General features: G+C 36.0%; 1 protein-coding gene across 1 annotated transcript in view; it reads right to left on the bottom strand.

Moving 5' to 3' along the window:
- The window catches only part of Vamp7 (vesicle associated membrane protein 7), a 56,137-nt gene that overhangs the window by 14,734 nt on the left and 24,383 nt on the right, over positions 1-17,020 (bottom strand). Inside the window, exon 6 of the mRNA XM_026415051.2 lies at positions 6,959-7,026. Coding sequence (XP_026270836.2) covers positions 6,959-7,026 — 68 coding nt within the window. The remainder of the gene's footprint in view (positions 1-6,958; positions 7,027-17,020) is intronic.

Below are 17,020 nucleotides of genomic sequence, written 5' to 3'. Positions count from 1 at the left end.
AATAAACAATCTATTCAGTGAAATAATACGAGAAAACTTCCCAGACTTGAAGAATGAGACAGAATCCCAAATCCTAGAAGCCTACGCCGAATGTGCAAAATCATAAGAGATCCACACCTAGACACATTATAATGAAGATGTCCAACATACAGAATAAGGAGAGAATTTTAAAAGCTATAAGAGAAAGGAAGCAGATTACATTTAGGGGTAAACCAATCAGGATAACAGCTGATCTCTCAACACAGACTCTAAAAGCTAGAAGATCCTGGAATAACATATTTCAAATGCTAAAAGAAAATGGGTTGCAACCAAGAATCGTGTATCCAGCGAAATTAAGCTTCAGGATGGAAGATGAAATTAAAACATTCCACGACAAACAAAAGTTAAAAGAATTTGCAGCTAGAAAACCATCTCTTCAAAAAATCCTTGGCAAAACACTACAGGAAGAGGAAATGGAAAACAACAATGAAAACCAACAGTGGGAGGTAGGACAGTAAAGGGGGGAAAATAATCAAAGAGGAAAACAAATCAGGTTTAATAGCATTAATAAACAAATTATGGCTGGAAGAACAAACCATATCTCAATAATAACCCTAAATGTTAATGGCTTAAACTCACCAATTAAGAGACACAGGCTAGTTGAATGGATCACAAAACAAGACCCAACAATATGCTGCCTACAGGAGACGAATTTGATAGGAAAAGATATACATAGACTGAAGGTGAAAGGTTGGGAAAAATCATATCACTCATATGGACTGCGGAAACAAGCAGGAGTGTCCATACTCATATCAAATAAAATAGATTTCAAGCCAAAGTTAATCAAAAGGGATAAAGAGGGACACTACATACTGCTCAAGGGAACCATACACCAACAAGACATAACAATCATAAATATATATGCCCCAAACAACGGTGCTGCTATGTTCATCAAGCAAACTCTTCTCAAGTTCAAGAGTCTAATAGACCACCATACAATAATCATGGGAGACTTCAACACACCTCTCTCACCACTGGACAGATCTTCCAAACAAAAGTTGAATAAGGAAACTATAGAACTCAATAACACAATTAACAACCTAGACTTAATTGACATATATAGAATATACCACCCAACATCAAGCAGCTACACTTTTTTCTCAGCAGCACATGGATCCTTCTCAAAGATAGATCATATATTATGTCACAGGGCAACTCTTAGACAATATAAAGGAGTAGAGATAATACCATGCATCTTATCTGATCATAATGGAATGAAACTGAAAATCAACGGTAAAAGAAGGAAGGAAAAATCATGCATCACTTGGAGAATGAACAATAGGTTACTGAATGATCAATGGGTTTTAGAAGACATCAAGGAGAAAATTAAAAAATTCTTAGAGTTAAATGAAAACACAGACACAACATATCGGAATCTATGGGACACATTGAAAGCAGTTCTAAGAGGAAAATTCATTGCTTGGAGTGCATTCCTTAAAAAAAGAAAAAACCAACAAATAAATGATCTCATACTTCATCTCAAAATCCTAGAAAAAGAAGAGCAAAACAACAGCAAAAGAAGTAGAAGGCAAGAAATAATTAAAATCAGAGCTGAAATTAATGAAATTGAAACAAAAGAAACAATTGAAGAAATTGACAAAACTAAAAGTTGGTTCTTTGAAAAAATAAATAAAATTGACAGACCCTTAGCCATGCTAGCGAAGAGAAGAAGAGAGAGAACTCAAATTACTAGCATACGGGATGAAAAAGGCAAGATCACAACAGACACTTCAGAAATACAGAAGATAATCAGAAATTATTTTGAAGACTTATACTCCAATAAAATAGAAGATAGTGAAGGCATCGATAAATTTCTTAAGTCATATAATCTGCCCAGATTGAGTCAGGAAGATATAGACAACCTAAACAGACCAATATCAATTGAGGAAATAGAAGAAACCATCAAAAGATTACCATCTAAGAAAAGCCCAGGACCGGATGGATATACAGCAGAGTTTTACAAAACCTTTAAAGAGGAACTAATACCAATACTTTTCAAGCTATTTCAGGAAATAGAAAAAGAGGGAGAACTTCCAAATTCATTCTACGAGGCCAACATCACCCTGATTCCGAAACCAGACAAAGACACTTCAAAGAAAGAAAACTACAGACCAATATCTCTAATGAACCTAGATGCAAAAATCCTCAATAAAATTCTGGCGAATCGGATACAAAAACATATCAAAAAAATTGTGCACCATGATCAAGTAGGATTCATCCCTGGTATGCAAGGCTGGTTCAATATACGGAAATCAATAAATGTTATTCACCACATCAATAGACTTAAAAATAAGAACCATATGATCATCTCGATAGATGCGGAAAAAGCATTAGACAAAGTACAGCATCCCTTTATGTTCAAAACTCTCGAAAAACTAGGGATAACAGGAACATACCTCAACATTGTAAAAGCAATTTATGCTAAGCCTCAGGCTAGCATCATTCTGAATGGAGAAAAATTGAAGGCATTCCCTCTAAAATCTGGAACAAGACAGGGATGCCCTCTTTCACCACTTCTGTTCAACATAGTTCTCGAAACACTGGCCAGAGCAATTAGACAGACGAAAGAAATTAAAGGCATAAAAATAGGAAAAGAAGAACTTAAATTATCACTATTTGCAGATGACATGATTCTATACCTAGCAGACCCAAAAGGGTCTACAAAGAAACTATTAGAGCTAATAAATGAATTCAGCAAAGTGGCAGGTTATAAAATCAACATGCATAAATCAAAGGCATTCCTGTATATCAGCGACAAATCCTCTGAAATGGAAACGAGGACAACCACTCCGTTCACAATATCCTCAAAAAGAATAAAATACTTGGGAATCAACCTAACAAAAGAGGTGAAAGACTTATACAATGAAAACTACAGAACCCTAAAGAGAGAAATTGAAGAAGACCTTAGAAGATGGAAAAATATACCCTGTTCATGGATAGGCAGAACTAACATCATCAAAATGGCGATATTACCAAAAGTTCTCTATAGGTTTAATGCAATGCCAATCAAAATCCCAATGGCATTTCTTGTAGAAATAGAGAAAGCAATCATGAAATTCATTTGGAAGAATAAAAGACCCAGAATAGCAAAAACAATACTAAGCAGGAAGTGTGAATCAGGTGGTATAGCGTTCCAGATTTCAAACTATACTACAGAGCAATAGTAACAAAAACAGCATGGTACTGGTACCAAAACAGGCGGGTGGACCAATGGTACAGAATAGAGGACACAGAAACCAACCCACAAAACTACAACTTTCTTATATTTGATAAAGGGGCTAAAAGCATGCAATGGAGGAAGGATAGCATCTTCAACAAATGGTGCTGGGAAAACTGGAAATCCATATGCAACAAAATGAAACTGAATCCTTTTCTCTCGCCATGCACAAAAGTTAACTCAAAATGGATCAAGGAGCTTGATATCAAATCAGAGACACGGCATCTGATAGAAGAAAAAGTTGGCTATGACCTACATGCTGTGGGGTCGGGCTCCAAATTCCTCAATAGGACACCCATAGCACAAGAGTTAACATCTAGAATCAACAAATGGGACTTACTCAAACTAAAAAGTTTTTTCTCAGCAAAAGAAGTAATAAGAGAGGTAGGGAGCCTACATCATGGGAACAAATCTTTACTCCTCACACTACAGATAGAGCCCTAATATCCAGAGTATATAAAGAACTCAGAAAATTAGACAATAAGATAACAAATAACCCAATCAACAAATGGGCCAAGGACTTGAACAGACACTTCTCAGAGGAGGACATACAATCAATCAACAAGTACATGAAAAAATGCTCACCATCTCTAGCAGTCAGAGAAATGCAAATCAAAACCACCCTAAGATACCATCTCACTCCAGTAAGATGGGCAGCCATTATGAAGTCAAACAACAATAAGTGCTGGCGAGGATGTGGGGAAAAGGGTACACTTGTACATTGTTGGTGGGACTGCAAATTGGTGCAGCCAATTTGGAAAACAGTATGGAGATTTCTTGGAAAGCTGGGAATGGAACCACCATTTGACCCAGCTATTCCCCTTCTCGGTCTATTCCCTAAAGACCTAAAAAGAGCATGCTACAGGGACACTGCTACATCGATGTTCATAGCAGCACAATTCACAATAGCAAGACTGTGGAACCAACCTAGATGCCCTTCAACAGACGAATGGATAAAAAAAAATGTGGCATTTATACACAATGGAGTATTACTCTGCATTAAAAAATGACAAAATCATAGAATTTGGTGGGAAATGGATGGCATTAGAGCAGATTATGCTAAGAGAAGCTAGCCAAGCCCTAAAAACCAAATGCCAAATGTCTTCTTTGATATAAGGAGAGTAACTAAGAACAGACTAGGGAAGAAGAGCACGAGAAGAAGACCAACATTAAACAAGGATGAGAGGTGGGAGGGAAAGGGAGAGAGAAGGGAAATTGCATGGAAATGGAAGGAGACCCTCAGGGTTATACAAAATTACATACAAGAGGAAGTGAGGGGAAAGGCAAAAATAATACAAGGGGGAGGAATGAATTACAGTAGTGGGGGTAGAGAGAGGAGAGAAGAGGGGAGGGGAGGGGAGGGGAGGGGAGGGGGGATAGTAGAGGATAGGAAAGGCAGCAGAATACAACAGACATGAGTATATCAATATGTAAATCAATGGAAGTGTAACTGATGTGATTCTGCAAGCTGTATACGGGGTAAAATGGGAGTTCATAACCCGTTTGAATCAAAATGTGAAATATGATATATCAAGAACTATGTAATGTTTTGAACAACCAACAATAAAAAAAAACTAAACATAGAATCACTATATTACTCAGCAATTTCATTCCTAGGTATAGACCCAAAGGAACTGAAAGCAGAATTCAAATACATATCTGTTCACTACAAATTATTCATAATAGTTAAAAAGTGAAAAATCCCAAGTGTCTATCTATATATGAATAGATAACAAATGTAGTATATAATACAATATATGGAATATTATTTAGCCATAAAAGGAATAAAGTTATGATACAAGCTACAATAAGGATAAACCTTGAAAATATCATGCTCAGTTAAACAAGCCTGACATAAAAGAACAAATATTACTAATTCTACTTACACGAGATACCTAGAACAGGCAAATTCACAGACAAAGTTGATACAAGATATTAACTATGGGAATTGGGAATTATTACTCAGAGGTCCCAAGTTTCTGTTCAGGGTGATAAATTCTTTTGGAAAAAGTAACAATGGTTGGAACACACTGTAGGTCTATGAATGTCACTAAATTTTACACTTAAAAAATGGACAAAATTGCAAAATTTATGCTATACATTTGCAACAATTTAAAAAACTGATAATGCAATTTATCAAAAATCACTGAAATATGCAACTTAAATGGTTTATTTATATGGTCTGAGCTCATTTCTCAATAAAAGTGTTAAAATAACCAGTAGAAATGATAAAAGAACAATACAAAACTTAAGTAATCAAAAGAAGATGGAGGAAATAAAAAACAAAGAGCAAGATGGCTCACTTAAACCCAATTTAATCAATTTTATATTACATGTAAGAGGAATAAACACTTCAATTACAATAGACTTCACATATTCAAGAAGGTAGAGGAAAACATGCACATGTGAGGGAGACATATAAAAGATTCAAACCGAACTAGTAGAAATGAAAAATATACAGGATGAGATTAATAGCAAATTAAAAACTACAGAAGAAAAGAAAATTTGGACATAGCATTAGAAGCTATCCTAAATAAAACAGAGAGAAAAAGACTGAAGAAAATGAACAGAGCATCATGAGTTGTGGGCGAACTTCAAGTTTTACTGAAGTCCTAGAATGGAGCTAAACTGATCTACTTCAAGGTGTTATGGTTTAGATATAAGGTGTCCTCCAAAAGTTCATGTGAGAGACAATGTAAGATTTTTCCGAGATAAAATTATCAGATTATGAGATGTTTTTAACCTAATCAGTACATTAATCCACCCATATGGATGAATTAATTGGACAGTAGGTAATATAGGTAGGCAGGATGTGGCTGGAGGAGGTGGTCACTGGGCTGTGTCTTTGGGGTTTATATATTGTCCCTGGTGAGCAAAGCTCTCTCTACTTCCTGGTGCCATGTCCTGAGCTGCTTTCCTCTTCCATGTCCTCCTGCCAAAGCTATGGAGTCATCTGTCTATAGTTTAAGATCTCTGAAACCATGAGCCAAAATAAACTTGTCCTTATCTACATTCTGTTCTTGTCAGGTCTTTTGGTCATAGCAGTGAAAAAGCTAACCAAAACATAATCTGCAAAATTGTGCTCTGCATTTAAATTTGTAATTATGTTACCCAATTGGAACTGATCTCTGCCACCCATCTGTTCACCATATATCTATCAACTTTTTCCAAATGTTGATTCATTTAACCACATAGAAAATGTGAAGACATATGTAACTAGTATAAGTAGGTCACAAGGACACACTATCTTACCATCTTCTTTAAGGCTTACCTCCTCTTTCCAACCCATTCCTTTGGCTTTATTCAAGGAAAGATGAAACTATCTTTAAAAAACGTGAATTATCCAGTTTTCAGGACTCATACTGGGTCACAAATGGTGTATACATTTATTTGTTTCATGTTTTACAGATTTGTAGAGAAAAAAGACTAGTACTTAATATTGAGGTTGTGAATTATGTAGGCATCATCTTCCAAACCAAAGCTTACTAATGCTACCAAAGGCTACTAATGCATAGTGGCTTTTTTTTTTTTTTTTTTGCTATGCCTCACTGTTATCCTCCTTATCACAATATAATCACATAATGGAAATAAGAAAGGAGAACAACCAGAATATTGAATTTAAGACACTTCTCAATTAATTAGCTATCGTTTACAGTTTCTCTAATTTATATCCTGAAAAATATTATCATATTCCATACTTACTGAATCCACGAGATTTTCTGTTTTATCTATCAATAATTCCAATCTTTCTCCACGCTGAGCTACTAGATCTGAAAATATGAGAAAAAAGAAAAAATGTTTTATATTAAAAATATGCAATTTTGTTTTTGTTTTTTTTTTTTTGGGGGGGGAAAGGGGAGTATCAGGAATTGAATTCAGGGGCACTCAACCACTGAGCCACATCCCCAGCCCTATTTTGTATTTTCTTTAGAGACAGGGTCTCACTGAGCTGCTTAACATCTCACTAAGTTGCTGAGGCTGGCTTTGAACTCACGATCCTCCTGCCTTAGCCTCCAGAGCCCCTAGGATTACAGGTATGCACCACCATGCCTGGCTTTGTGTTTGTTTAATTGAAATTTTATTTTAATTTAGATGGTATTCTTGACAGCCCATATTTATAACAGAAGTGCTTATACCTTTAAGTAATAAAAGATTTTGGTTTGTTTTGCCATGTCGTCCTGCCATGATATGCTACCCTTATCAGAGGCCCAAAGCAATGGGACTACTTGATCTTGGACTGATACCTTAAGAACCATGGGCCAAAATAAATCTTTCTTCCTAATAAATTAAAAAATATTTTAGTAAAGCTCATCAAATAAAGTAGGGGTTGACAGGTTTTTTTTTCCTGTAAAGGGCCAGTTACTAAATATTTTAGGCTTTGTGTGCCATACATTCTCTATTGCAATTACTTTCACTATGCCAGAAATAGAAAATATGTAAATGAATTGTTGTAACTGTATTCCAATGAAATTTTATGTAGAACAACAGGCAGTAGACCAGACTTGACCCAAGAACTATAGTGTGTAAATCCCTCTCTTCTTCCAGTGTCTCTTTCAGCGACACAGAAGCTCTCTTCTTGGTAAGTACAGCTTGGGGACTCCCTTTTTCCCACAGGTCCCAGTCAAGAGCTATTCCCTTTTCCAAGGAAAGGCAGGTTACCATCCTTTATCATTCCACTCTATGCTCAATTCTGTGCTGCAGAAGCTCAGTTCTGGGGAGGAAGAGCTAATAGGTTTGGGGTTCCTTTCATCTACTTAGCCTTTACCCATAGGACAGAAGCTAACCTCAGGTGGCAGGCCAAGAATACTGGGTCCTAACTGCTCTTCCTTCTACTCAGAGTGAAGTTTCCATGCTATGAGGGAAAAAGAGGAGGTTACCCAGCCCTCCATTGGTAAGGAAAGGGTGCCACTCCAAGAGAAGCAGTCCACTGTCACTATTAATAACTACAGAGCAGTGGCCCAGAGATTTTTTTTACTAGGGGAAAGGTAAGCCTTATGAACACAGAACTTTCCCTAGGGTGACAGACTATTTGGAATAGAGTACAGGGAAGTTCAAGCCTAAGGGTGCTATCAAAAATGAGATGTTGGAAGTAAGCAAATAACATGAGACTGCAACTTCATGAGAAAATCAAGCTAAACTATGGGCCAGCTAAAAATTTAACAGAGAAACACAGAAAAGGCAACTAACAGGAGCTCTCCCGGGATCAGAACAAGCCTCCAAAACTGCCTCCCAAATGGAACCCACATCTAATTATATCAGATTGGAGCAATTTACCTCTGGGGCACTATCAAAAGCAACAAACTAGCCTTTAATTAGTGGAGACTAACAACTGAGTAAGAGACAGCAGCAGAGCAATGGGAAGTTTAAAAGAAAAATCAATAAAACAGATACTCAAACAGATATATATTATTCCAGGGTGACAGTGTGCATACCCAAGGCTATTCCTTCTGAGGATTGGCACTGGAGGATGCATACTGTGGAAAAAACGAGCTTTAATTATAAAGTCCAACTCAATAACAAAACAAATAAACAAGCAGACAATAAGCCCTGGGGGGGGATCAGTACCTCAAATTGCTAAAATACATTATTTAAAATGTCCATTTTCAACAAAAATTATGCGGTATAAAGAAACAAACAAAAAAGCATGACCTATACATAGGAAAAAAGAACATGGAAGAGAAAAATGACTGAGGAATACAGCTGCTGAAAAAAGCAAAAACTTCAAAGTACCCACAATACATATATACTGTGAACTAAAGGAAACCATGCTTACAGAAGTCAAGGGAAGATATGATGACAATGTCTCATTAAATAAAGCAATAGAGTTAAAATTAATTTTGAAAGGACCAAGTAGAAATTGAGCACTATAAAATAAATGAAAAATTTACTTGAGGAAATGAGCAGTAGATTGGAGCAGATAGAAGAATCAGCAAACTTGAAGATAGGTCAACTTAGAGTATCTCTTATGAAGATACAAAAAGAATGAAGAAAAATAAACAGAGCCTCAGAGAAATGTTGGACACCAAAAATGCACCAACATATGAGTAATGGGAATACCAGAGGAAGTGGAGCTAGAGAGAGGAGAAAAAATATTTGAAGAAATATTAGTGAAATCCCAAATTTGATGAAAAACATTAATTTACACATCTAAAGAATCAAAAAAATTACAATAAGGAGAAACAGAGAGTTCCACAACTGAATACACCCTAGCTAAAACAAAGACAAGAAAAATCTCTCTCTCTCTTTTTTTTTTTTGGTACCGGGGATTGAACTTAGGTTCAGTTGACCACTGAACCACATCCTCAGCCCTATTTTGTATTTTATTTAGAGACAGGGTCTCACTGACTTGCTTAGCACCTTGCCATTGCTAAGGCTGGCTTTGAACTGTTGATACTCCTGTTTTAGCCTCCTGAGCCACTGGGATTACAGACTTGTGCCATCACACCCAGCAAGACAAGGAAAATCTCAAAAGTAGCCAATAAAAGCAATTTATCCCACACGTGAGAAACCAGTAAAAGATGACTTCTCATCAGAAACAATGGAAGCCAGAAGGTAGTGAGATGACATTCTAAGTGACGAAAGAAAAAAAAAAAAAACATTTCAACCAAGAATCATCTATTACATAAAATGATCTTTTAAAAATGAAGGTGAGGGCCTGGAGTTGTGGCTCAGTGCTAGAGTGCTCACCTAGCATGTATGAGCGCTCGCCTAGCACTGGGTTTGATCCTTAGCACCACATAAAGATAAGTAGTACATGAAGGTATACAAAAAAATGAAGGTAAGCTGGGTGCGGTGGCACATGCCTGTGATCCCAGCAGCTCGGGAGGCTCAGACAGGAGAATCATGAGTTCAAACCCAGCCTCAGCAACAGTGAGGTGCTAAGCAACTCAGACCCTGTTTCTAAATAAAATACAAAATAGGGCTGGGGACGTGGTTCAGAGATTGAGTGTCCCTGAGTTCAATTCCTGGTACAAAAAAAAAATGAAGGCCAAAAAAAATCATTCAAACTAAGAATGTGTCACTAGCAGAATTGTGTTATAAATAAAGAGGGGCCAGGGTTGTAGCTCAATGGTAGAGTGCTTGCCTACCATGTGTGAGGTGCTGGGTTAGATCCTCAACACCACATAAAAATAAATAAATAAAAATAAAAACAAAATTTAAAAAAAAGAAATAATAAAGAAAAAATTTCAGGCTAAAACCAGGATGCCAAACTGTAATCTAAATCTACACATACACACACATAAAGATAAAGATAATTATGTACAAATGTCTGTATAAAACAATATATGTATTATTTTATTGTTGGTCATATGCCATACAGGGATATAATAAATTTTAAAATAAAAGTATAAAGGAGATGAATACAAAAGTGTATTGAAGCAAGGAAATAATAGATGATAGTAATTCAAATCCCTGGAAAAAATGAAAACAACCAGAAATGGTAAGGTTTATAAAACAAATTTACTGTTTGTTACATATATGGACATATTATATACTGAAATAATAGCACAAAAAGGGGGAAGAGTGAATAAATTGTGTAAGAGTAATATTTACATATATCATTGGAATTATATTTATATAAATCTGAAGTCAATTATGATAAGTAAATATGTATAACATAAGCTCTGGAGAAAATACATATATAGTGAAAAAAATCTATATAGGACTTAAAACTCAGAAAACAGTCACTGAATTCAAAAGAATCCAGTAATATAAAACCAGAAATAAATAAATAAGTCATGATTTGTCTAGAAAGTAGAAAATAAAATAGCAGATATAAATCCATACATGTCAGTTAGGGGTGGTGGTGCAGGCCCTGGGTATGGTGATACCTGCTTGCAGTCCCAGCTACTTAGGCACCAGAGGGAGGATCTATCTTGTCTCAAAACAAAAAATTCTTACCACTTTATATAACACTAAATATCAAATGATGAAACAACATAATAAATGATATTGTTAGACTGAATAAACTAAATCCAACTGTATGCTCTTTACAAGAGATACACTTTAGGTTCAAAGATACAAACAAGCTGGTAAAAGAAACCAGAAAAGAGCACACAGAAAACAAAGTATATTTTAAAACAAAAGCCCATCAGTAGAGATAAAAAAGGACAGTCTTTAAAGATAAAAGGGCCAATTGATGAGTCTATAGCTAATTATGAACATAATAAATGCACCTAAAAAGAGAGACTGAAAATATATGAAGCAAAAACTGACAAAATTAAAAAGAAAAACAGACAATTCAACAATAATAGTTGGAAAGTTTGGTACAACATTTCAATAATGGCTAGAAAAACTAGGCAACAGATAAACAGAAATTAGAAGACTTGAACAATACAATAAATCAACTAAACACAAAACACACATACAGAGCATTCTACTAGCAATAATACAGTAACATTTTTTCTCAAGTGCTTATAGAATATTCCATTGGTAGACAATATATTTGGTCATAAAATGACCCCCAACAAATTTAAATGATCCTCTATAACTACAAAGGAACACAATTAGAAATCAGTAACAGAAAGCAACTTGGGAAATTCAAAAAATATATAAAAATTAAACATCCAATCTTAAATAACCAAATGGTCAAAGAAGAAATCACAAGGGAAATTAGAAAATATTTTGACATGAATGAAAGTATAAAACAACATACTAAGACTGTTGGGAAGAAGTGAAAGCAGTGTATGGAGGGAAGTTTATAGCAGAGTACACCTAGATTAAAGAGAAGAAATTTGCTATAGTATTTGGAAATATGACCTTTGGAAGATAATTAAATTTAGAAGAGATTGCAGGGGATACATTGCTGTCATGATAGAACTAATTCTCTTATAAGAAGCGACATCAGAGAACAAGCTCTCTTTCTCCTTGTCATGTGAGGACACAGGGAAAAGCTGCTGTCTGTAAGTCAGGAAAAGAGCCCTCACCAGAATGTGACTATGCTGGTAACCTGATCATGGATTTCTAGCCTCTGGATATGTGAGAAAAAAAATTCTATTGCTTAAGTAACCCAGTCTGCAGTATTCTGTTATGGTGACCCAAGTTAAAACAAATTAATCTCAAGTCAATAACCTAATTTTTTTCACTCTATAAGACTTCATAAAGAAGCATTAACTAAATCCAAAACTAGCAATGGGAAGGAAACAAAGATTAGAGCAGAAAAATTAGGGAAGACCTATATATGTATAGAAAAACAACAACAACAACGAAACCAGAAGTTGGTTCTTTGAAAAGTTCAGCAAAATTGACAAACATTTATACAGAATGACCTAGAAGATGAGAGGGAAGACTCAACTATCACTAAAATCAGGACTAAAAGAAGAGGCAAATCACCATCAATCTTAGAGAAATGGAAAGAATCCTTTGGGAATGCTATTAACAAAATTTTTTCAACAAATTAGATAAGTTAGAAATGGCCAAATTCCTAGAAAGATACAAAACATTGAAACAGACTCAAGAATGAATAGAAAGTGCTGCAGCTGTGTGGCTTAGTGGTAGAGTGCTTGTCTAACATATGTGAGGCACTGAGTTTGATTCTCAACACACATAAAAATAGATAAATAAAGTAAAGGTATTGTGTTCATCTATAACTAAAAAAAATTAAAAAATTTTTTAAAAAGGAATTAATAGAAAATCTGAACAGAGCTATAAGTACAGAAATTGAATTAGCAATTTTTAAACTTTGCCCGAAGAAAGGTCAAAGCCCCAGCTTGCTTCAAAGGTGAATTCTACCAAACATTTCAAGAACAATCCATATCCAATTTTTCACAAAATTTTCCAAAAATAGAAAAGAACACTTGTCAACATATTATAGAAGGGCAGTATTACCTTTGTATCAAAACCAAACAAAGACATCCATCACAAGAAAACAACAGACCAAAATCTCTTATATAGACATTAAAAAATCCTCAATAAAGTATTAGCAAAATGAATATAGCAATAAACAAAAAGGATTATATGGAATTTATGTGGAATTTATTTTAGAAATGCAACATTCATTTAATATCTGAAAATCAGTTACTATAACATATCATATTATTAAAGAATAAAAATCATACATTCATTTCAACATATATATAAAAGTTTGACAAAATCCAGTATCTTTTAATGATAAGACTACTCAACAAACAAAAAATAGAAGAGAATTTTCTCACTTGATAAAGGGCACCTGTGAAAAACCCACGGCTAATTTCATACCTAACTGCAAAAAACTTCCCATATCTCCCTAAGACCAATAATAAGAAAGTGATATACACTTCCACCACTTCTATTTAACACTGTACTAGAGGTTATAGCTAGGGCAGTTAGGCTATAGAAGGCAATAAAGGCATCTGGAATGGGAAGCAAAAAGACAAAAAACTTTAAATACATTCAACAAAATTGTGTGATAAAAGATCAATATAAAAATCAACTGAATCTCTATGTATTAGTAATGAACAATATAAAAATTAAAGAGAAATATTCTACTTATAATAAAATCAATAATGACCAAATGGGATAGGAAAGGCAGCAAAATACAAGACACTAGTATGACAGAATGTATAAATGTGGATGTGTAACCGATGTGATTCTGCAATCTGTATTTGGGGTAAAAATGGGAGTTCATAACCCACTTGAATCAAATGTATGAAATATGATATGTCAAGAGCTTTGTAATGTTTTCAACAACTAATAAAAAATAATGACCAAATGGGATGGCATCAAACTAAAAAGCTTCTTCATAACAAAGGAAACAATCAAGAACAAGAGAGAGAGCCTACAGAATGGGAGATATCTTCTACCACCTGTACCAGAGATAGAGCATTAATCTCCAGGATACACAAAGAACTTAAAAAACTTAACACCAGAAAAATAAATAACCCAATCAACTAAAGGGCAAAAGAACTGAACAGGCACTTCACAGAAGAAGAAATATGAACAGTCAGCAAATATATAAAAAATGTTCAACATCTCTAGCAATTAAGGAAATGAAAATTAAAACTACACTGAGATTCCATCTAAGTCTTGGCAATTATCAAGAATATAAGTATAGAGGACAGAAGATGGCCAGAGGGAAGCAGCATTCTGTGTCACTCCATGATCCAGATCTCACCTACTTGGAATACTTCATCTATGAGAGGGTTAGAGGACCCCTAAACAGCTGATTTCTGCAGAAATCACCAGTGTTGTGACCCCGTGCAGGGCTCTGAGCCTCAGCGTTCGAGTAGGACTCCAGACTCCTGGCTCCCAAAACCCAAAGCCCGCAGTTCTACCCCACGGAGGGCTCTCAAGCGCCTTAGCAGAAGCACCTATCAGCACCTGTGCAGAACTCTCAGACTTCGTTCCGCTCCCACTCAGGTCATTCAACTGCTACTTACCCACAGCACAAAGCCATCGTCTGGCTCCCCCTACCTCACCAGACACCCCGTGCTGGAAGCAGATTGCCTCCATCTTGGATAACCTTTCTAGCTATATTAGGTGGGGGCAGCTCCCAGACTGGATCTCCATTCTGGCCAGGTACCAGGTTTCCAACTCCCTCTCTCCGTAGTGGCAATAACACAGTAACTACCCAACACAAAAACAGCTCTCAGTTGGACAGGTGTGCAGTGTGACCAGGGCACTGCCCACCTGGTGTGAGCCTTGATGTGAGAGGTCCCACAATTGGGACCTGCTAAGGGAGAGAGAGATGGGGCTAAACTTTGAAGCCTAACAGAGAGACCAGGAACTGGGAAATCTCCAAGTAAGAGAGGGAGATAGTACTGTGTGCTCAAGTCATACTAGCAGTCCCAAAAGGAGACCCATGAGGTGCAGTCTCCCTGCAGGGACTGGCAGGTGCCATTCCCTGCTTCCAGGTGCCCTGCCCTAGGACCAGTCTTCCCACCCTGGCTACCTCCACCATTCTGAGGGCAGAGATACCAGCTTACAACAGACAACCCCAACTATTGGATGAGAATGGAAGCAGGAAAGATACAGATCTCTAAAACTAGCAACAACCCTGGTTTCTTCCTTTGGGTATTTTTAATTTTTTTTTCTCTTTGTCTTCTACCCCTTCCATCCTCTGGCACTCATATCCCCAACATATGTGAAACCAAGAACTTTGCATGAAATAGGATTCTGAGGACTGAGTCATCTGAATAATATAATATAGAGGTGTTGTATATGCCCTTTTTTCTGCTCTTTTTTCTTTTTTCATTTTTCTTTCTCTCTCCAAATTTTACTATTTTAACATCTTGTATTTTTCTAAATACATATGTGTGTTTGTTTTATGTACAATACTGTCTTCCTACGTACTTGCCTACCCTAAATTACTTCCTGTCTATTTTCTTGCTACTAACCCTCTTCATTAGATTTCTCTTTCACACTTCCAAAGATATATTAACTCTATATCCTCAAATCCCACCTCCTCAGCATGTCATCCTAAGCCCCACCCCCAGTTCATTGTCCACTGTCAGAAACTATGTAAATCTTTTTATGAAATTACTGATTATATTTTAGGTAATAATTGAATCCAACATTTCTGTACATTGAGACCAAACTGTAAACATCTTAATAACAACAAATTGTTCATACATGTTATATTGTTGATATTGGGATCTGTTAACATTGTCCTTCCCCACAAAGGAGGGATCTTGGAACCCTACAAGAGCACTACAAACCTGTAGGGTAAAACAATAACACCTGTAGGGTAAAAACAATCACACCCACAGAGCTGGAAAGGAAGACACATGAGCAACATGAAAAGACAAGAGAAGAAAGTGCCCCAAACAAATCAAGACATCACATCATTAGAATCATTGGAAGCCACAGCAGAAGAAATGACAGAGAAGGAGTTCAGGGTGTACATGGTTAAAATGTTCTGTGAACTCAAGGAAGATATAAGAAAGCAAATACAGGCAGTGAAAGATCACTTTGACAAGGAGCTATATAAACAAATACAGGAAGCAAAAGATCACCTCAACAGGGAGTTAGAGATTCTAAAACAAACAAACCAACAAACCAGAAATCCTTGAAATGAAAGAAACAATAAACCAAAATAAAAGCTCAAATGAAAGCATCACCAACACAGTAGACCACTTGGAAGATAGGACATCAGACAATGAAGATAAAATATATAATCTTGAAAAGAACGTAGACTACACAGTGGTAATGGTAAGAAACCATGAGAAGAACATTCAAGAACTATGGGATAGCATAAAAAGACCAAATTTAAGAGTTATTGGGATACAGGAAGGCACAGAGGTTCAAACCAAAGGAATGAGTAATCTATTTAATGAAATAATGTCAGAAAACTTTCCAAACATGAAGAATGAAGTGGAAACCTAAATTCAAGAAGCCTACAGGACACCGAATGAACAAAACCACAGCAGAGCCACATCAAGACATATTATAATAAAAATACCCAACATATGGCGAGGATGCGGGGGAAAAGTACACTCATACACTGCTGGTGGGACTGCAAATTGGTGCAGCCAATATGGAAATGGAACCACCATTTGACCCAGCTATCTCTCTCCTTGGACTATACCCAAAGGACTTAAAAACAGCATACTACAGGGACATAGCCACATCAATGTTTATAGCAACACAATTTACAATAGCTAAACTGTGGAGCCAACCTAGATGCCCTTCAATGGATGAATGAATAAAAAACTATGGCATATATGCACAAATGGAATATTACTCAGCGATAAAAGAGAATAAAATCAGCATTTGCAGGTAAATGGATGGAGTTTGAGAAGATAATGCTAAGTGAAGTTAGCCAATCCCCCAAAACCAAATGACGAT

This window comes from Urocitellus parryii, chromosome X (genome assembly GCF_045843805.1).
Source record: "Urocitellus parryii isolate mUroPar1 chromosome X, mUroPar1.hap1, whole genome shotgun sequence".
NCBI lineage: Eukaryota > Metazoa > Chordata > Mammalia > Rodentia > Sciuridae > Urocitellus > Urocitellus parryii.
This window is presented reverse-complemented; position numbering and strand designations above follow the sequence as displayed.